Consider the following 19,801-nt stretch of genomic DNA (forward strand, 5'->3'; position numbering starts at 1 on the left):
TATTTTCACAGTATATAAATATGATAAGTATAGGCCTCAAGATTGCTGATTCTGTTTTTAGATATGTGGCATACTTTTGTCCATGTTTATAGAGAACAGTGTGTCACACAGCATTAGAAACCACATAAGCAAGTCTATTTGATATTACTTAACCGCTCAACACAGTTTGAGGTGAATCAACAATGATTTAGACTTGCAGTTAGCACAGTGCTAATTGGTGGGGTATAAACTTATGTTATTTGTTAGCTTTGTTAAAGCTTTAAGCCTTGTAGCTCCAGTGAAAAGTAAAGAAGCAAACTTCAGATACCAAACATGTTTTAGCTGATCAACTACATTTGGGATTAAATGGGGTGGGGGGGGGGCCTGATAGAGCTAAATGGAAAGGAAAAAGGAAGGAAGAAGGAGTAATAAAGAGCATTTTATTATTTAATATTCATCTAATAATAGAGCTCTACCCTCTAATACAGTGTGGTGGAAGTGTTTCATAAGCAGATGGTTAAATGGAGAATATTAAAGTGCACGCTGCTGTGTCTGAGAGAGAGAGGGAGAGAGAGAGAGAGAGAGAGAGAGAGAGAGAGAGACAGAGAGAGAGAGAGAGAGAGAGAGAGAGAGAGAAATATTAAGATGTAAGAAGAGTGGTAAAAGAAACAGTGACGAGGTAAAGAGAGAAAATGAGAGGGAAAGAAAGAAAAAAGAGAGAGAGAGGGAGAATAAGAGCCAGGAAGGGACAGAAAAGCACAGATGAAAGGGAGATAGAGAGAGAAAGAGAAAGGGGTAAAGAGAGAATGCTACACAGAGAGAGAGAGGGAGACAGAGAAGGAGAAAGAAACAGAATGATAAAGAGACAGAGATGGAGGAAATGTTAAAAAAGAGATAAAACATGAGAAAATGATTGAAAGAAAGAATGAGGGAGAGAGGGAGAAAGAGAGACAGAGAGAGAGACAGAGAGAGAGACAGAGAGAGAGAGAGAGAGAGAGAAAGTCAGAAAAAGAAAGAGAGATACAGAGACAAAGGGGGGAGTGAGAGATGTTCTGTCTGTTCTCTCCTCCCATCTTTTCTCATCTGTATTGTCATGGTGCGGGCATGTTTTTGTGTTTTGTGTGTGTGTGTGTGTGTTTTGTGTGTGTGTGTGCGTGTGTTTGTGTTTTGTGTGTGTGTGTGTGTGTGTGTGTTTTGTGTGTGTGTGTGTGTGTGTGAGGTGAGGAGTTGAGTGCTGGTTTTGGGAGAAGAATGGTGCTCCCAGCTGTTTGTGTTCATCAACCTCCCTCTCTCACTGAATTCCTGACCGACGGCCAGAAACGGCGTCCACTTCTCTGCCTCAGATGGAGGAATGGAGTCGGGGATTTCCAGAACTCTCTCTGAGCTCTGCTCCATCTCACCTTGTTAAACACAAAGACATCCTAAACCAGACTGACCTCAGCTCGACCTGCCACAGTGGACACCCCCTGATTGCTGTTCATTTACTCACTTTTATTGAAGCAGCCTGGCTGGTTAAGAGCTCATTCTTATTCTGATTTTACATCAGAGGCGACTCTACACTGCTTCACCATGCTTGATATTTCACACTGAACGCAGCTCATGTGCTTGATGAAGTGCAGAGCATGTTTTGTCCCCATTTGTTTTTCTAGTAATGGATGCTGTGGATAACCAGCAGATAGCTTTATTCTGTTTGCAAATTAAATCAATTCTGTATAGATGCCATTTTAGCATATTTATTGACTATTACCTGTTTGAAAAGGGTTTTGATTGGCTGATACCTCAGTTATTGTGGCTACAACTCAAAATATAGCTGACTACTTTTTTGAATATGGACCTAGATTGCACCATATAACAACTACTGAATTGTGTACGGTTTCTAGATAGAAACCACCAGCATGCTATCATACAAAACGAGCTCCTAAATTCTGCAACTGAGCGTTGGCCACGTCATCAGGAGATCATGAGTTTGCTAGCATGTTGAGCTGTCCGATGATATAATGTTAGCAACTATTAGAAAAGATGCGATGGCTGGCTTCATGTTATTCGGAGGAAGCATGTGCTAACCCTCACCTTCCTAGCACTGGCAGTGTCATGTGAGTGGGGAGACCTAGCCAGTGGGTGGAATTGGACATGACTAAAGTAGGCAGAAAATTGGGAAAAATGCCCAAAAACAGACATGGGTCTTATTTTTGCATATTTTTCCGGTGTGAAAGGCTACATTGATTGACATAGGAACATACCGCGTAGGCTGTGCTGCTGTACATCAAGTGGCACCATCTGTTGTAAATAGGCTTTACTAACAACATAATTAGATGTGTAAAAAGGCTTTTCCGTCATAAACTGTAAATATTAAATCCAGTACAGCACAGTGTTCAGTAAACTTTTCAGGTTCAGGCCTATAATATAGTTATCAAAATAACCCAAACCAGACAACAAGAGCTTGAATGTTAATTACTGCCTTAAAAACACATTTAAATGTACACAATTTCCCCCATACTACAAATATAACAATAAAACAAAGACATATTTGGTGTCTGAAATTGTTTTTTTAGTTTAAAACTGGACATCTTATGATACGGTCTTATACAAAAAGGCATCAGGCTAAGGAGTCACAGACACTACAACCTCAGACAAAACAGCCTTGCACAGAAAAGTTTGTGTGACATTTGTGACTCACAATACATTTAGAATAAGTGGAGAATATATGTGAGAAATTTTTTTAATTATTCCTTAAAATCTCCTCAGTTTGTGCTGCTTATGGACAGATTCACCCATCAGGAGACTGACAGATTTCCATCTTAGAGCAACCACTTCTCAAAGAAAACCTCATCTCTGCGTTTTTATGTGTGTCTGTGACCAGTGGAGCCTTTTTATTGTGCTCTTTATTGTGACTGTCTGGCTGCATTAATTCTTCCCTCTCTGATTTTGTCTGTCTCTCTGTTTCCCCTCCAGATAAAGGCACGGTGCAGAAGGTGGTGGTGCTGCCCACAAACCGCTCGCTGGGAGAAGACCTGATTCTGGAGGAGCTGGAAGTGTTTAAGGTCTGGACTACAGCCAAGGAGCAAATATTAAAACCTTAAACCTAAAAGGGGTCTGTGTGTAAAGACACACTTCAATTCTGTACTCTCGTGACTGTGTAACGTACACACTCAGAGGAGATGATCCATAATCCATATCGTTACTGAATACTTTGTAGTAGAAATAATAAGTTTTCAAGCAGTAATATCATGGAAAATCAAATGAAGATTGTTTTACAGTGTAAAATTTCAAAAGGTCCAAAGGTCACATTCACTTCCAAGTCCATGCAGTTCATATATGGAAACAGCCTACAGCAGTTTAACTCCGCCCATTCAGTCTACAGCAGTTTAACCCCACCCATTCAGCCTACAGCAGTTTAACTCCGCCCATTCAGTCTACAGCAGTTTAACTCCGCCCATTCAGTTTACAGCAGTTTAACCCCGCCCATTCAGTCTACAGCAGTTTAACCCCGCCCATTCAGTCTACAGCAGTTTAACTCCGACCACTCCATCTACAGCAGTTTAACTCCGCCCATTCAATCTACAGCAGTTTAACCCCACCCATTCAGCCTACAGCAGTTTAACCCCACCCATTCAGGCTACAGCAGTTTAACTCCGCCCATTCAGTCTACAGCAGTTTAACCTCACCCATTCAGTCTACAGCAGTTTAACTCCGCCCATTCAGTCTACAGCAGTTTAACCCCACCCATTCAGTCTACAGCAGTTTAACCCCACCCATTCAGTCTACAGCAGTTTAACCTCACCCATTCAGTCTACAGCAGTTTAACCCCACCCATTCAGTCTACAGCAGTTTAACCCCACCCATTCAGTCCACAGCAGTTTAACTCCGCCCATTCAGCCTACAGCAGTTTAACCTCACCCATTCAGCCTAGGCCATTTCGTCCCTGCACATTCAGCATAGAGCAGTTTAGCCCCACCCGTTCAACCTACAGGCCTTTTAATGTACAAATGGCAAAACATTGAACTTTGTTTACAACAAATCATTAAACACATAATTAATTAATATGGAAAATCTTTTCTGTTTTCTTTACATGAAGTTTTGTGTGTAAATTTGCAGACTCAGCATCATTTTCTGCTCAGTATTGATGGCTTGAAACAGCTGAAAAACATTATATTTTGGGATTTGGAATTTATTTTTTTTTTGCCCAGGAGTGTATGTAGCATTACTCATATTTCGACTGCTGAACTACCTCTTAATTCAGCTAGTCCAGTTATACTTGGGACGTTATCATATATATTACATTTTCATATATAGATGCATATGTGAGGACATAACGTATCAGGTTTGGGACATTTTTGTTTAGCACAGGGTGTGATGGAGGTCATTTTTGAAAGTCTGTGCAGACCCGGAGGTCCTAATTTTTTTTCAGACCTGGCCTGCTTTTATTAAGAAGTACAATGCAGGGCAGTCTATCAGAACAGAGCTCATTTACTTATATCAGTCTTAACAACCTGTTTAATTCTAAGGGACATAGAGAGGATGACAAAAATGAATTATGACTTTTAGTTTTGTTTTTGGATTTATTTCTTAAAATTTAACTTTGGTTAACAACAATGAAGTTGCAAATCTTTAGTATCACTAAAATGCAATATTTGCAATTGAAGTGAATTCAAAGAGAAATATATTTATTAGCTCACATTTGAAATATCTACACATGGTGCCATTCTGCTGCTGAATAAAACTGATTCTGTGGTCATGAGTAATGAGGTCTGATGTTTGACTTTTCTTTTTCCATTTGCAGAACCGAGCTGCCATAACCAACCTTAGAATTTCCTCTAAGAAGGTATGGAGCTGTAATTAGTGGTTCATTTCTGGTTGAGTGCTGCTGGAATTGTGGCCTAGCATTGCTGTTCATGCTGATACTGTGTGGTATTAAAGCAGTAGTTCAGCAAAAAGTATCATTTATCCAGTTTTCCTCCTTACACCAAATGTAGTTGATCAGCTCAGAAATGTTTATGTCTGAAGTTTGCTGTTTTAATTTTGCACTGGAGCTATGAAGCTAATGTAGCTAACAAGTAATGGAAGCTTATAATCCACCAATTTGCATGTTGCAGACTTCATGCCTAATTCATCACACACTCACCTCAAACTGCATTGAATTGATATGCAATCTCTAACAGACCTGCTCATGTGTTTTCCAACACTGTATGACATGCTGTTATTTATAAACATGGACTAAAGTATGAACAAAATTCAGATTTCAAGATGGCTGCTATGGCTGTTTTTAGCATTTTGATGTACTTTTGTCCATTTTTATAGATAACAGTCGGACACATGACATGATGGATCTACATTTGGGGTAGGGGGGAGATAGCATGATTTCGTTTTTTGATGGAAACAATCGCTTTAAGCATTAGTGGATGCTTTGAGTGGTGTTGATGCTGGCAGGCAGAAGCGCTGCTGTGAAGATGTGATTAGGATCATTATCTTGTCTCTGTGATTTGAGATTGTTAAATAAAGGGCCTGTGTAACGTGTCAACTTGTTGAACTTGTTTGTTTTACAGCAACAGCTGTACGTCAGCTCGGAGTATGGTGTATCCCAGGTGTCTTTGCATCGATGCCATGCCTATGGCTCAGCGTGTGCGGACTGCTGTTTAGCGCGGGACCCCTACTGTGCTTGGGACGGAATGAGTTGCTCCCGCTTCTATCCCACCGGAAAGAGGTGCACACACACACAGCCCCTTCACACACACACACACACACACACAAAGAGATATTTGCATATATATACATGCACACATACTGAACTGTGCAGTAGTCTGGATATGTAAAATATATATATGTATATATGTATATATATATATATATATATATATATATATATATATATATATATATATACAGTCATTTGCAAGAGTTTAGGCACCTCTCATCTCACACATTTTGATGATTTGGTGTGAAAATAAGTGAACACATCTACAGAGAACACACTTCTGCATTTCAACCCATAATTACTGCATTTGTTGTTGTTTAATTTAACATATTGGAAAAAAAAATTAAAATGTGCCCTGTGCAAAAGTTAAGGCACATTTTGTACTGTATGGCCTCGTTGCCACTGTACAGCCAAAAAGTTCTCAGGGCCATACTGGGCCGTCCTGTGCTGGTGCAGACTTGTGAGACTGGTTACAGTTTCTTTTTCTATCTGCTGTGCTCGTAAATCAGAACCTGGAAATAGTGAAGAAAACTACACAAAAGAGTGTCTAACTGCTAACCTCAGTGACCAATACCTACATATACTCCACCCACTAAAAAACACATTTGACTCTGTCTGTCACTCCAACACCAGTGTCTCATCATGCTTTCGGATTTTCTTTCTGTATTGCCTGTATTGCGATGGGTTAAATCTGTAGCTAGCTATATAGCTAACTGCATTGCCATTAGCAATGCCCAGCAGGGTACAGCTCAACGCATTTTCTATCACTTCAACACCAGACATTCAAATTGGTGATCTCAGATATTAGAGTGTTTTTCCTCGAAAAGGGTGTTTTTTTAAGCATTGGTTTGCTGGAACTGTGCCTGTACTGCTGTAGGAGGTACTGTACACTTGTATTAGCTTAGTTCAGCTGCTGCAGCTTAAAATACACAAACTTTCTCTCACTCAACTTTGCTATTGCTGTTAAAAGTTTTTCATCATCTATATATGTGATAGCAGAGCACCAGTTAATTGACTCCAACCTGTACTGGGGTGTTTGGATCTCACCAGCTAAGCTAGCTAGGAGAGAGGAGCCAGCTAGCATCAGTTTAGCTAGGAGGCTACAGCTCCAAACACCACAGAGCAGGTTTAATTCAACTTTCTGTACCTCCAACAGCAGCTACTCAACGAGTACATATAAGTAACGAATTACCTACTTAGAATGAAGTAGTTATCAGTGTAAATAAGTACGACTGACGTTAATAGTTGATTTAAATGACGTTCATTAACTAGCTATACTACATTAGTTACCTCTAATCGAGTAGAGCTGCAGTGGAGAAAAGTGAGTTTTGTTACACATCAGAAAAACACTTCTGTACAGCTGTAAGTAGAGTACATTTCAAAGTTTTGATGCTCCTCATCGGCCTCTTACAACAACAGTCTCTGTAGCACGGTGACAGCAAGAATCACATCTGAGGCATCCGATGCATCTGAGGAGCTCTTTAGTGGAGTTTTTGGTGAGTCACACTGTTAGTTTGAAGAGGCTGTCATGTACAGACAAAGCCTACGATTTACATTCTCCAAATGTACGAAAACGCTCTGTCCATCCGACATGAAACACAGCCACTACAGACAGCTCTGTCCATTTGAAATGAGCTGTTTCCTTTAAAATAACATGCTGTCACACAGCGGATATCAAATATTGGTATCGGTGAATTTTTATGATTATGAGTAAATGAACACAGTATCAAGTCGATGCCTAGTACCAGTATAGGTACTGATGCATCCCCAGTAAAATATTTGTGTCTGATTTTTGTGTGTTTGTATATTGAAGGAAAGTGCTTTGTGTTTAGTAGCTCAGTGTCATAATGATTTTGTACAGATCTGCATGCGTGTGTGTGATTCTGTTTTTCTCTGTTAGTAAAAGGATTTGAGAGTAATGTGGATTGAAAAAAAGGCCCAATGTGTGCCCGTGGTGTGTGCAGTATGTGTTTAGGTTAGTGTGTGTTCCTCTGTTCTGCAGTTCTGTAGCTTTTGGCTCTCTGATGAGAGAGAAATATCAGTGTGAACTTGTTCAGTGTGAAATGACTGCAAAGCTTCATCAGATGTTTTTTCTCTGTAGCACAGCAGAAGCGAATGTGATATCCCACAGACACTCAACAAACCTGCTCTGTGTGCGTGTAGAAAGTTCAATAGCCGAATGTTGATAGTTGTTGTGAAGACATGTAACATTAAAATGTAGCGGAATATGTGAAAATATTTGATCTGAGATGTCGTTATGGTTTCAGGAGAAGCAGAAGGCAGGACGTTATGTATGGAAATCCGCTCACACAGTGCCGAGGGTTCAATTTGAAAGGTACAGTTCCCCACAGCACGGTTTCCTTTTCTTTTCTCTACAAATGTATAAATTACAATAAGTAAGTTCCATCCAATTTGGGCAAAAACATGTAGGTGATAGAAAAAAATATATTTTTCATTAATTTAGTGGCTATAGTAAATCACTTGTCAATACTTGAAATGTTGCGAAAAACTATATATATATATATATATATATATATATTAAAATGATAGGAAAGATAATGCAGGTATGCAGAAGTTTTGTTTCATGTCACCAGATTTGTATATATATATATATATATATATATATATATATAAGCAAAGGAACATGAGAGGGAGTGTGTTATCTATATTAATTTTATTATTATTTTTGTCAACTTTATGGAAGACACAGTCCAACAAATATGTGTACTTAATTTGCGATATACATAATGATATGTAAATCTAATTTGATATAAGTAAAATTCAATTTTCAATAAGCATAAAATTCAGTTCACAATACGCATAAAATTCAGTTCATGATATTCATAAAAATCAATTTGCAATGTACATAAACTTAAATTTGTGACAAAATTCAATTTGCAATCTACATAAAATGCTATTTGTTGCAGTCATAAAATTATATTTGCAGTATGCATGAAATGACCTGATGAGAGAAAACACATTCTCAAACACAACTATACAATAAAGCAAAACTCATAACAGCCATTTCTTGCAGGACTTCAATAAGTAATATGTACGTTTTTACTGAGATCAGTATTGAAATGAACAAAAAAACACACACATTTTATTGTTGTTAAATGTGCATGGAGTCAGTGGAAATGCAGCTAATGACACTGCTGTGTTAGAGCAGAGCAGCTTTCGACTTCTCAGCGTACCAAGGTTTTCTGACATTTTGCCTGAAAGTCCCTACTTATCCATTCCAACTGAATTAATTCAACTGCTGTTACAACCTGTCACTTTCACTCTGTCTCTCTCTCTCTCTCTCTCTCTCTCTCTGTCCTTCTCTCTCTCTCTCTCTCTCTCTCTCTCTCTCTCTCTCTCTGTCCTTCTCTCTCTCTCTCTCTCTCTCTCTCTCTCTCTCTCTCTCTTTCTCTCTATCACTCCTTCTGTAAATGAATTTGTGTCCAGGGACTGAAGCATCTGCTGATGTAAACTAATTGGTTCTGGTGCCTCTAAACTGATGCGCCATTTGGTTGGCGCTGAAACAGCACCTGACACTATTCATTACCAACAGAGAAATACTCCCAGCTGAACTGAGCGCCAAGAAAATTCATTTTAATGCCAAAACACACTGATATCATGGCCCATTATTTATAGATGCTGATTCTTTCAAGTTGTTCAGACATTGATCGGCCTTGTTTCAATAGATGTCACCCCCTTTCATTCCCCATGGTGTATTAGCCTTGAAGCAAATCTTCTTACATTTTTGTTTAACTATTTCTAATTATTTCTAGTGGAAACACCTGTGTGGAAAGTGCAGATTCTAAACTTTCAATGCATAGCATATTGCAGAAACAAAAACATCTGTACACCAAAACCAGTTAAAAAAGATAAGAAGTGCAGACCCCAACCGGTGGATACAGAATGTAAATCAAATGCAAATGTACTTTATTATGTAACCAATTTCATAATGTGTATGAAATTATATTGAAATAATTGATGATAATGTAAGTCAGATTTTTGGTTTAGCACTTTATGGGCCTTTGGATGCTACATACACTAGAGTGTGTTCATGAGGGAAAAAAATGCAGAAACTATGAAATAGAGACCAGATCAGTAATTCAGAAGCTTTATATGTGTACAGTACTGAAGTAGGAATAGTTTAGAAAACCAATTTACAGTGTAAAGGATGAACTTTGAACTTTGACTCTGCCATCAGGACAATGTGCAGCTGTTTAATTCTCGCAATGTGTGAGCTGGCAAGTTCCAGTATGACCAGATGCATGTGGGCGTGTGGGAGAGTGTTTAAGTGTGTGTGTGTGTGTGTGTGTGTGTGTGTGTGGGGGTTTGTGTGTGTGTGGGTTTGTGTGTGTTGCTGGATTACTGAACTGCTGCTGTACTGTATCAGCCTACAGGAATGCAGTGGAGATGTCCCAGTATGGGATCAGGAATAACACCACCTTTCTGGAGTGTCTGCCCAAATCACCCCAGGCTTCTGTCCGATGGCTGATCCAGAGAGACAATGACCGCAGGAAAGAGGTCAGCAATCCTCAAGGCTTTTACACACAAAACTTACACTGTACTGCAATGTTCACAAGTCGCTTCATGCAAGTGCACATCAGGTCTTGAGTAGCTGGGGTTCGAGTCTGAGCCAAGTATCGTAGATGGCGTTGCTTTTGTTTCATTCCTGAAGCTGATATGGAAGATCACACTCACAGCTGTGTATTAAAACTATTAGCAGCCATACCTGTTTGCTCTGACGTAAGCTTATCTAACAAATATCAATGCACTTATTACGTGCACAGTCATTTGTATAGGTTCATTAAAGTTTTCTATCCTGTCCAAGTACAGTCTTGAGTCACTGGAGTATGAGTCCAAGCTGATTCTCGAGTCTTTGGGGTTTGAGTCCAAGCAGAGTATCAAGTCACCCAGGTGTGGGTCTGAGCCGAGTCTACAGTCTCTGGGAGCAAAAGTCTGTTTCTAACATTTTAAATTTGACGCCACCTTCAGACTGATGCACTGATGTGCTTAGGCTGCTAAGTAACCTACAATGGATTTATCAGTCCTGCATTACATCCACCAAACAACCACCGGAAAATGCCATTTCCCCCAGAGTTCTCCTTATTTTGAAATGTCCGCTACCAGAAACGACTGGCCAGATCCTGCACAGGGAGGAAAAATGCTCCTGAAACAGACAGCAGGCGATCGGAAACTGGTGTTTGACACCAAACAGACGGTTTAGTTTGTTTTGGCAGTTTGCAGGGCTGTGTCTGACCTCAATATAGTGAGTCAGAAGAGCTCCCTGTAGATCAGCGCTCTGAAACCCTCCATGATGCTCAGGGATGCTGAGGTTTGTCATTTTCTGTCACGTCACATCACGTCAACCTCCAGAACTCAGAACCTTCATGCTGTTTTCAAACCTCTTCTCCATCTCCTGTCATTTCTGTCACGGACGGCTACGTTAGCTGAAATTCTCGCAGCTGTTCCGCTTTACTAAATGAGGCAATTGTCCCGGGAGACAGATTTAAAAAAAGGAAAAAAAAACTGTTAGTGCTCCCTTTGTGCTGTAACAGAGAAGAGGAGCGTGTGCATATGGCTGTGTGGTTTTTAGGTTTGATATTTTTTTTTTACTGGGATTAAAGCGATAGTTTACACAGTTGACTCAGTTTTCCCTTTCCCAAATGTGGTGTCATCTGTGAAAGCTGAAAAAAACATGGCCATTGATTGCTTTGGCTGTTTTAACAGGATGTCATACAGCGTCAGAAACCACATAAGCAAGCCTATTTGAGACTGCATTGAAATTTACATTTAATTTTTTATCATTTTCTACAAATTGTTTCAAACTTCTGAAATTGTAGACTGCCAGCTTGATATGGGGTTCATTCACACTGCAGGTAAAACTGGCCCAAATCTGCTATTCCATTTCTGCCTTTGGTTTTTGTGCGAGTGTGAACAGCAAAGACATTAAAACACATTAAATCTGACATTTTCAAATCTGATCCTGGCCTCTTTCATATGTTGTACAGCAAAGATAAAGTTCTGAAATGTGGTAGTGCTACCTCTGTCTGAACAGTCAAGTCAGAATTTATGCAACTTTTACATCAATTTAACTCAGCCTTCCTCATAATTTCACACTGGAAACTTCTTATACTAACGTAATCTATATGCCTGTTACTTTGGTTATGCTTTGTGTATTTCATTTTGAAGGATGAGCGAGACGAGTGTGGACAGCATAAAAAAAAACACAGACACAATCCATGTTTATTTTTTATGCTGACAAGAGAAATCAAACAAACAGCTGTTCAAAGTCAGTTTACTTCAAGTATATTTAGAAAATAGAAGCAAGGAGTCAAAGGAGCTTTAGACAAGTTTTTTATCCAGCAGATACTACTGTGCAAAAGTCAGAGACCACCTTTGATTTATTTCATTTCCAGTTGTTCATTTTTCAAGATATATTATTGATGAGATTAGATATAAAATATTCCACTTGCAGAAGGAAGGGGAAAGTCAAAGTTTTCAAAACTGGATTTCAAAAAGATTCAGAGAAAATGGGACTCCTAACTATGCAAGACCTGGTAGACCACCATTAATCAACCACCAGAGACTGTGATATCTGCTCAGAGTGGTTTAATTAGCCAAACTAAGCATAATCATCATATATTGTAAATAACCCATGATAAGCATTAATCATTCAATGTTAGTATGAACAATTCACTGTGATCTATGAACAAGACCGAATTGTATTATAGGGTATACAAATGTGTGGCCTACAAATAATCACTCAAGCGTCCTCAGCTGGTACAAACAGCAAACAATACCAATTAATACTCACAAGTAGGTGCATGCTCATGCATGTCATGAATGTCCCACAGCCAGTCTGGTAATAGTGGCAGCAGAGCTTGTTAGCTAAACCTTATTCGCTCTGATTGGGTGCAAGCTAACTGGCAACCTGATAGGAGGAACAATTAAAGGGGTGAGGTTCCAGAGAAATCTAATCACCAGCCTTTTGCACAGTAGTTGTCAAGAAGTGGTTACTGAGAAAATAAACAACAAAAATAAGAACATTTTCAAATCAAACAAAGAAGATGCTGGCGTTCTCAGAACAATGTATTGACCACCCCAGAGTCCAGATCTGAATATCACTGAATGTGTTTGGGGTTAGTTGGATCGTGAGAAGCAGGAAAATGCAACCAACTTCTAAGACTGAACTGACTGAGGTGTGGGGAAAAAAATTAGCCTGTAATTTTCTGTTAAATTTATGTTTTCTGTTTTTTTTTCCTGATGCTAAAAATGAATTTGTACTTAATGACTTTTTTTCTGGAATTTATATAAGTGAAGGGTGGTCTCTGACTTTTACACACTGCTATATATTCATATTATATATGTATGCCATTCTTCTTCACAGCAGGTAAATGAAAGAAACTGAGCTTTGTTTCACTGTTTGATCGACTTCCACTATTAAAATGACCACAGACATTCACCATTAATTAGTCTTTTATTTGTTCAATGTGGTTATTTTAGTGTCTCCTGCTTGTCCTACAAGTTTAAAGCTGATTTTGATGTCACATGAAAAGGATCTATTAGTTAAAAAAAACACGGACATTAGCTGTATTTGTTGGATGAGCATAAGCTTTTGAACATGTGGGCCACTTTTACCTGTAGTGTGAACATAGCAATAAAATTGGTTTTATATTATTAAATACAGTGATTCCAAACTTGTAAATGATAGGGTAGAGTGTGTGTGTCCAATCCAATCTATCTGTATATGTGTGTGCTGTGTTTTGCAGGTGAAACTGAGTGACCGTGTGGTGGCCACTGACCATGGACTGCTGATCCGTTCGGTGCAGTCATCCGATCAGGGTCTTTATTACTGCCTGGCTACGGAGAATGGCTTCAAGCGTACTTTGGCTAAGATCCGCCTGCGTGTCCTGGCTGAGGCTGTGGTCAGCGCGCTCAGCGATAAGCAGCGTTCAGTCTGGGGCTGGGGCCTGAGCCCCAAAGCACTGGCCTCGGCCTTCAGCCCTGCGGAGACGCTGGCCATGCAGCAGTATTGCAAGGAGCGCAAACAGCTCCAGAGCTTTCAGGGGCCACTGAGAGGGGACCTGGCCAAACTGAAACCGCTGCTGGACCACAGCAAGAGCCGCAACCGCAGGAACCACTGACCCCAGGACGAGAGGGCTGGACAGAAGGAGATGAGGAGCAGTGTTGGAAAGAACTAGAGAGATGTATGGAGAAAAGAATGGAGGACATGAAACCTATTTGCAAAAAGGAGACGAAAGGATAAGCAAGGAGCACAGAGGCATTAAAGGGATATTTTGACAAAAAATCAAATGTACCCACTTTTCTCCTTTACACCTAATGTACTTAATCAGCCTAGACTTGTTTGGTGTCTGAAGTTTGCTTCTTTAGTTTTACACTGGAGCTACAAGGCTAATGTAGCACTCATGTAGGCCAAATAGCATGGCGCTAACTATCTAGAGAAATCATCATGCACTTGTTCAGACCATGTTGAGTTGTATATGTGTATGTATTGTTAGCTACATTAGCCTTGTAGCTCCTGGACAAAACTAAAGAAGCCAATTTCAGACACTAAAAGTGTCTTGGTTCATTCACTATATTTGGGATAAGGGGTAAATTGTTTACATTTGATTTTTCACCAGATTATCACTTTAAAATTACTCCTTTAATATGGACCTTGTTTTTTTTGCTCCTCAAGCTTCCAGCACCATAGGCTGGGTGCTTCTGTACAGAACTGTTAAATGCATGAGGTACGCTGACCAGATGACTGTGATCCACCACACACACATGCGCACGCATGTTTAAGCTTGCTTATGGAACTTTCTCCTGTCCTAACGAACTACGGCATGTGATTTTTTAACAAGGAAGTCCAACCAGTGTTCCAGATGTATGCATAACTCAATAGTTGAGATATAAACAAAATAATTCAGAGTGGTTTAATGTGAAATGGTTCATTGTGGAGAAACTTACCGACCGATTTCTTTACAGTGGTGGTGATAGAAACCAAGGATCACGGTGTCTAAAGCACAAATATAGCCATTTTATTTACTATCCAGAATCACCAGTGAACCTACATGTGTCTTGTGAGTTTTTACATGTAATGTTAATGATGATAAAATATGAAGAAAAATGTTTTTTGGGGACTATTTTGCCCTGTAACACCTGCATGTACATCTCTGCCTTGAATGGCTTTAAAAATATAAATTTTGGACCAGAACCTTCTCAAAATTGTCAAAACAATGGCATCAGGCATCATATTTATAACCATTTCATGTGACAGCTTTCTGTGAGGGCTGTTGGATGTCTGGCTTCTATCACCATCACTGTGAACAATTCTGACTCAGAAGGTTCTCTAGAACAGAGCATTTCACATCAAACCACTGAACGACTTTGTTTACATCTTAACCGTTTAATAATGCAGAAATGTTGAAAAATTGGTGGAAAGCTCTAGCTGCGTTTAATGTTTCATTACAAACTGGTAACTTACTAATTGAGCATAATACAGTACACATGTATGCACAGTTTAGAGACTCTGTAATGGAAAACTCAACAGAATGTTACATCCAGGTGTATTAATAATCCAGGCTTAAGCCTGGCAGATGAAACACAGGCAACGTTTGAGAAGAAATATGTTTCTCATATGCTTGGAATGAGGTACCATAAGCACAGCAGTGTCTCCATAAACAGCATTTATCCAGTGTTAGGCTGTGGCAAAGAGTGGGAGAAAAAAGATTTCTGCAACATAATATCCTGATATTTTGGATGAAAAATAACAGTGAAACACAGAGGTTCAGGTTTCAATGTTTTATTATTTAATTATTTATTAATATTTTTAATGCATATTAAGCCCATTGGTAGTCTAATAGGGCAGTAAAATCCATTGTTTTTCTCTCTCTGGTGAAAACATTGAGTCAGTGAACACATTTACATGCACTTTATAATCAGATCATTATCGGACTTCTGCATTTATCTGATTATTCAAGTGGTCATGTAAACAGCAAATTTCTTAGATTGGTGTAAGGCATAGAAATCTGATTAAGAAACCTGATAAAGAGAGCTGGATTTTAGCTTAGAAATTGGGTTTTTTAGTGCATTTATACTCTTACTCTGATTTCTTTCTTTAAGCGTTTCAGTAAACACAGTAAGCAGCGTTTAACGCAGCACCTGCAAGATGGCAACAAAACACTTTTGGAGCGACATTGAAACCAACTACATGCTTGATGAAATGAAGGATTTAAATATTCTTCATCTTCAAGATGATGTATATTCATATTTTCTGGTAAAGTGACTTGATAAAAAAAGAGGTGTGGCATGACAATAAGCTTACGTTTTATTTTGTGAGGTTATTGGCTGGTTTATTGCCTGATTCATGCGGACCCAGCGTTTCCCATTATCTGATTACCCAAGTGCATGTAAACACGTTGGATTTCTGGCAAAATCTGATTTTCTGCAGTTATCAGATTATTATGCGTATGTAAACGCTCTCAGTGTTGCCTTGTCTAATTCACAAATTTGTTTTGCTTTATTGAAGTGATTGAAGTGAAAATGTGGTAATTAAAATGGAGCAAGTTTGCTTTTAGAGGCTTAATATGTCATCGTAATTAATTGCATTATGACATATTGCAACACTTCGCACACTGCAATTCTTTAAAATAGTAGAATTGTCTCAAATAGCTTCTGCACACTTTGGAGATGACAGTTTACAGCAAATGTGTTTCAGATTTATAGCAGTGGACTGTAATTCAACACACTACATTGCTGTACTTCAGACTGACCATCAGGGCTATTTCAGAGAAAACTACAGTAGAGCTTTATACTCTGCTGATAATCACACAATGTCCTGTACAAACTCATGGTAGTAAATACAGTTGCACCATTTTGTTGAATTGGTCTCTTACAGTAAAATCTTCCTTCTCATAAACCGCTGTTTGTGCTCGCAGAATGGGTGCCATGAGAATAATTTACCATTCAAAATGAAAACATACCGGACAGGCCAAAGTACATTAACCCAGCTGTAACACAGATGTTGTGAGAGAGAGAGAGAGAGAGATAGAGAGAGAGAGAGAGAGAGAGAGAGAGAGAGAGAGAGATAGAGAGAGAGAGAGAGAGAGAGAGAGAGAGAGATAGAGAGAGAGAGGGAGAAACAGATGGATAAAGATGGAACCTAGAATAAACTGTTTTAGGAAAATTCATACAGTAGGTTCGTACTGTAGGTTATTGCTTTTCTACTTCAACACACTTCTGACAGCATAACAACGTTGCACTTTGTGTTTCAGATTTCTTAAGATTGTTCACTACAAAAGTGTTTTAAGACATTTTATAAACTGCCTAAAGTTATTTTTATTTTACAAAACTAACAGAAGTGTTTGAATTACAAATAATATTAAGCTAGTATTTTAATGTTAATACCCAAGTATTTACACCACTTCTCTTGCCATCCTGTACTTTGTACCTCCATTCACTGACCAATTTATCATCTCCACCTACCTTATAGATCCACTATTCAGACTGTAGTCCATCTGTTGCTGCACAGTTTATCAGACCCCTTCTACTCGATTCATCGTTGATCAGTATCTGATCACTGTTGTCCAGATATCATTTGGATGGTGGATCATTCTTAGCTCAGCAGTGACACTGACATGGTAGTGGTCATCATAGTGTGTGTGGTGCTGATATGAGCGTGTCAGGCATGGCGGTGTTGCTGGATTTTTACACACGTCCGTGTGAAAGTGGTCCACCACCTAAAAACATCCAGCCAAGAGCAGCTCTGTGGTCGGAAACTGACCACTGATGAAGGGCTAGACTATGGCCAACACAACCTGTGCATGAACAGATGAGCTACAGCAATGGTTACCAACTTTGGTCATGGAGAGCTGTCTTCTTGCAGTGTAGGCGAATGTAGGCAGAGCCTAGTTCCAACCGCAGTCTGCGACACCTGCTCCAGCTAATTAACTTCGTCTGAAGGCCCTGATCGGCTCGGTCAGATACTTTAGTGTAAGGTAAGGGGAGACACAGCGTGTTAGAGGAAGGTTGGAACTAAACTCTGCAGGAAAGCAGCTCAGTGGTACTGGTGACCACTGAGCTACAGTCTCCAACTGCACACCAGCAAGGCGGAGCTTCAGTCGTATGGAAAAGTTTAAACAGGTTTTAGTGATTTTCTAGTGAAAATAAGTCAACATGTCCTCTAAATATTAACTTAAACATAAATATGGTAAATATACACATTCTAGTGCACAATTTCTATTTATTCGCTGAGTTTAACATATTGAAACAAATAAAACATAAAATACAAAATGTGCCACAACTTTTGCACAGGCCACATTTTGTGTTTCATTATTTTATATATTTTATATATGTTAAATTAAGAAAATACAGAAAAATAATTGTGCATTAAACTGTGCCAAAGTGTGTTCTCTGTAGAGTTTATATGAACTTGTCTTCACTTAGAAAATCAACAAAATATCTAATTTAACAAAACCTTTGCATATGACTGTACAAGAGAAGGGTTTGTGCTGAGTGGCTGGTGAGTGTAGGGCCTTGGTTCATGCAGTTTTATTAGTCCTGAATAACCGTGCTGTTTGGGAGTGTTCTGTTGTCCCTCTATAGTTAGTCAATTTCATCTTCTACAGGTTCGCTGTTCACATTAGTTCATGCTTGGGGCTTAAAAATGCTAGAGTTAGCGCTGTATGTGTACAGATTTTTTTTATCACTGATTGCTGTTCTGTGTAACTTATGCCATTTTGTAAAATGCTGTTTTTAGTGTTTTGAACATAGTGTAAAATAGTTGAGGATTCAGTTCCATTTCAGTCCAGCCAAACTCAGGAAATGTTCATAAATTCAACCTGGTAATTAAATTAAATTTACACTTTAAGTGAAGTTATGAGCGGCGGTGTTAGTTAGTGTGTTAAATTCATTCCCTGAATTAGCAGCTCTGAAGTGGAGCGGATCCCTGATGTACCGAGAGTTTTTTGGCACAATTTCTGACGGAATCTGCAGTTTGCAGAGAAGCAGCGACTCCGTTTTTACATTTTTACAGTTTCCTCTTTACAAAGAGAACAAATAAATTAACAGTGTGATGCTATTGTAATATTTCTATCTTTTAACATGGGTGAAATGTGTTTTCCTCAGCAAGTGTCAATGTCTTTCATTAAATGTTGTTCTAAATTGTGTATTTCTATTTATTAATGTTATATGCCTGAATAATTGCATTAAACATCATTTAAAATGTTTGCTGTTGAGCATCTCTCGAGCATTCACACATTTCTTAAGTCAGTAAACACCCGGAGCGGATTTTAGGGCCTTAACACTGGAGGAATTTATTCTTCAGTGTTTATTGGGCATGGCACCAAATATCGTTCAGCATCTGTTCATAACTGTGAAGGCAGCTTGGCATAAATGACCATATTCATAATCCATGTGCTTCATTGGAGACTCATTCTTGCAGCTCTGAATACCAATGCAACACTGATTGTCCTAAATCAGTCAGAATTTAATTTCAAATACAATATTGAGGCCCAGCTAAGTGAGCAATGTTGGTAATTATAGAGCTGCCATGTGCAACTTGACTTGAGAGACCCATAAAATGTATGAAATCTATGCTATATACTTTGGTCTGTTTATGTAGATATCACAGTGTCCGAAACCAAAAAGCAAGTCTATTTGAGATTACTTAACACCTCAACACAGTTCAAGGCAAGTGGGTGGTTTTAGGCGTGCAGTTAGCACAATGCTAATTGGTAGGGTATAAGCTTGCTTTACTTGTTAGCTATAGTAGCCTCATAGCTAGGGCTAAAACCTAAGAAGCAAAATTTAGACACTAAATATGTTTTGGCCGGTCGGTGGACCAACTGTGCATATCAGATTTTTTGGCAAAGTATCGCTTTAGGCTTAGAAATGCGCTCAACTCTCGAAACAAACAGAACTGAACTCCAGGTAAAGGCTTATTCTTCACTTTGATTTCTCTGAAATACTCCTCCATCTGAGACCAAATGGAGCTTAACGCAGAGCGAGTAACAGCAGGAGGCGACTGAGGCTCATTTAAAGCTCGTAAATCCGAGAGCAGACTGCTGCACCCGTTTCCCCACAATACAAACCCTCCAGAGTCCTGTTCAGCCTCTGAGTGAGCAGCCAGCA

At 39.1% G+C, this 19,801-nt stretch overlaps 1 protein-coding gene across 1 annotated transcript in view; it reads left to right on the forward strand.

Annotated features, from left to right (window-relative positions):
• The window catches only part of sema3c (sema domain, immunoglobulin domain (Ig), short basic domain, secreted, (semaphorin) 3C), a 95,189-nt gene extending 76,292 nt beyond the window's left edge, over positions 1-18,897 (forward strand). The window contains exons 13-18 of the mRNA XM_036577221.1: positions 2,932-3,020; positions 4,760-4,801; positions 5,523-5,680; positions 7,939-8,006; positions 10,059-10,189; positions 13,438-18,897. Of these exons, the coding sequence (XP_036433114.1) occupies positions 2,932-3,020; positions 4,760-4,801; positions 5,523-5,680; positions 7,939-8,006; positions 10,059-10,189; positions 13,438-13,812 (863 nt within the window). The 3' untranslated portion in view covers positions 13,813-18,897. The remainder of the gene's footprint in view (positions 1-2,931; positions 3,021-4,759; positions 4,802-5,522; positions 5,681-7,938; positions 8,007-10,058; positions 10,190-13,437) is intronic.
• The last annotated feature ends 904 nt before the right edge of the window (positions 18,898-19,801 follow it).

This window comes from Colossoma macropomum, unplaced genomic scaffold, assembly GCF_904425465.1.
Source record: "Colossoma macropomum unplaced genomic scaffold, Colossoma_macropomum, whole genome shotgun sequence".
Taxonomy (NCBI): domain Eukaryota; kingdom Metazoa; phylum Chordata; class Actinopteri; order Characiformes; family Serrasalmidae; genus Colossoma; species Colossoma macropomum.